Source organism: Microtus ochrogaster, chromosome 15 (assembly GCF_000317375.1).
Source record: "Microtus ochrogaster isolate Prairie Vole_2 chromosome 15, MicOch1.0, whole genome shotgun sequence".
Lineage (NCBI taxonomy): Eukaryota > Metazoa > Chordata > Mammalia > Rodentia > Cricetidae > Microtus > Microtus ochrogaster.
The window spans coordinates 22,129,659-22,131,114 of record NC_022017.1 but is presented as its reverse complement, the minus strand read 5'-3'; the positions used below and the strand labels follow the sequence as shown (position 1 = coordinate 22,131,114).

General features: G+C 46.8%; 1 protein-coding gene across 2 annotated transcripts in view; it reads right to left on the bottom strand.

Moving 5' to 3' along the window:
- Tubgcp6 (tubulin gamma complex associated protein 6) overlaps positions 1-1,456 on the bottom strand; it is a 21,628-nt gene that overhangs the window by 13,915 nt on the left and 6,257 nt on the right. For both annotated transcript variants that reach the window (XM_005354365.2, XM_026782478.1), the window contains exon 3: positions 241-451. In XM_005354365.2, coding sequence (XP_005354422.1) covers positions 241-451 — 211 coding nt within the window. The remainder of the gene's footprint in view (positions 1-240; positions 452-1,456) is intronic.

Genomic DNA, 1,456 nt, shown 5'->3' with positions numbered 1-1,456 from the left:
AGAATGCCTGTTTTGTTTTACAGGGGATTGAACGCAGGGCCTCTCACATGTCAGGCAAGAATTCCAACACTGATTCATATAGCAGCCTAACCTGTGGCTATCTTTAGTCAGCCCATAGAGCTGGCCTTCCTGCCACTCACGGCACTGGACCTCACCCTACCCTGAACATGCTGAGCATGCCCAAGAGAGCACAGGCTATTTGATACAAGGTTGGCCCTGGTAGCCATGAGCCCGTCTCACCTGACACAGAGAAAATGTAGCAGAAACAACGCCCAGCAGAACATTCAGTGAGTCTTTCACCAGCTCGCTTTCCTCCACCAGCACAGGCTTGGGGGCCTGTAGTAGACCCCCACTGAGGGCCTGTAGTTCCCCATGGCAGAGCCTGCAGAATCTGTCAAAGGCATCCCTTCCTGCCTCGGTGAGGTAGGGCTCCTCTCGGTAACCAGGAGGGCTGTGAGGAAGACAGAAGAGAAGGGGATGAACAGATGGGACAGCATGGACCTTAATGCCAGGTGTGCTTTTTTCCCAGGCTACAATAGTTTCTCAGGCAAATGCCCTGAGGTCCCAAAAGCAGCATCCAGTCATGGATGGACAAGGACAGGCCATGACTCACATAGAGTATTGTTCTTGTGTGTTGTGTATGTATGGCATATGTATGTTTTATTATTTTATTTTGTGTGTGTATGGGTGTTTTGCTTTGCACTTACATCTGTTTACCACATGCATGTCTGGTACATACTGAGGCCAGAGGAGGGTGACAGATCCCCCAGAGACAGAATTACAGATGTTTGTGAACCACCATGTGGGTGCTAGTAATTTAACCCAGGTCCTCTACAAGAACAAATTCTCTTCACTGCTTAACCAACTCTCCAGCCCCATTATTTTATTAATTTTATGTTATGGGTGTTTTGCTTACATGTCTGTATACCACATGCATGCAGTGCCTGCAAAGGCCAGAAGAGGGTGCAGAGCCCCTGGAGTTAAAGTTACAGACAGCCAGGCATGGTAACCCATGCCTTGAATCCCAGCACTCAGGAGGCAGAGGCAGGAGGAGCATGAGTTCCAGAACAACTATAGCTACACAGAGAAACCTTGTCTCAAAAAAGTAAGGAAAATGTAAATTAAAGAAAAGTTACAGACAGTTGTGGGTTGGTCCTAGGAATTGAACTCAGGTCTTCTGGAAGAACAGCTGCTGTCCTTAACTGCTGAGCCATGCATGTCTCCAGCACGCACCTCCAAATTTTTAAAACATAAATAAAAATTAAGTGCAGCAATGTCAGGCATGGTGGTTCATGCCTGTAATTCCAGGATTTTGAAGACTGAAACAGGAAGATCAGGAGTTCAGGGCCACTTTCAGCTACATTGTAAATTAAAAGCCAATCTTGAGTATGTAAGACCCTACATTTTAAAAAGCTCTAGTGTAAAAACTTAATTAAGCCGGGTGGTGGTGGCGCAC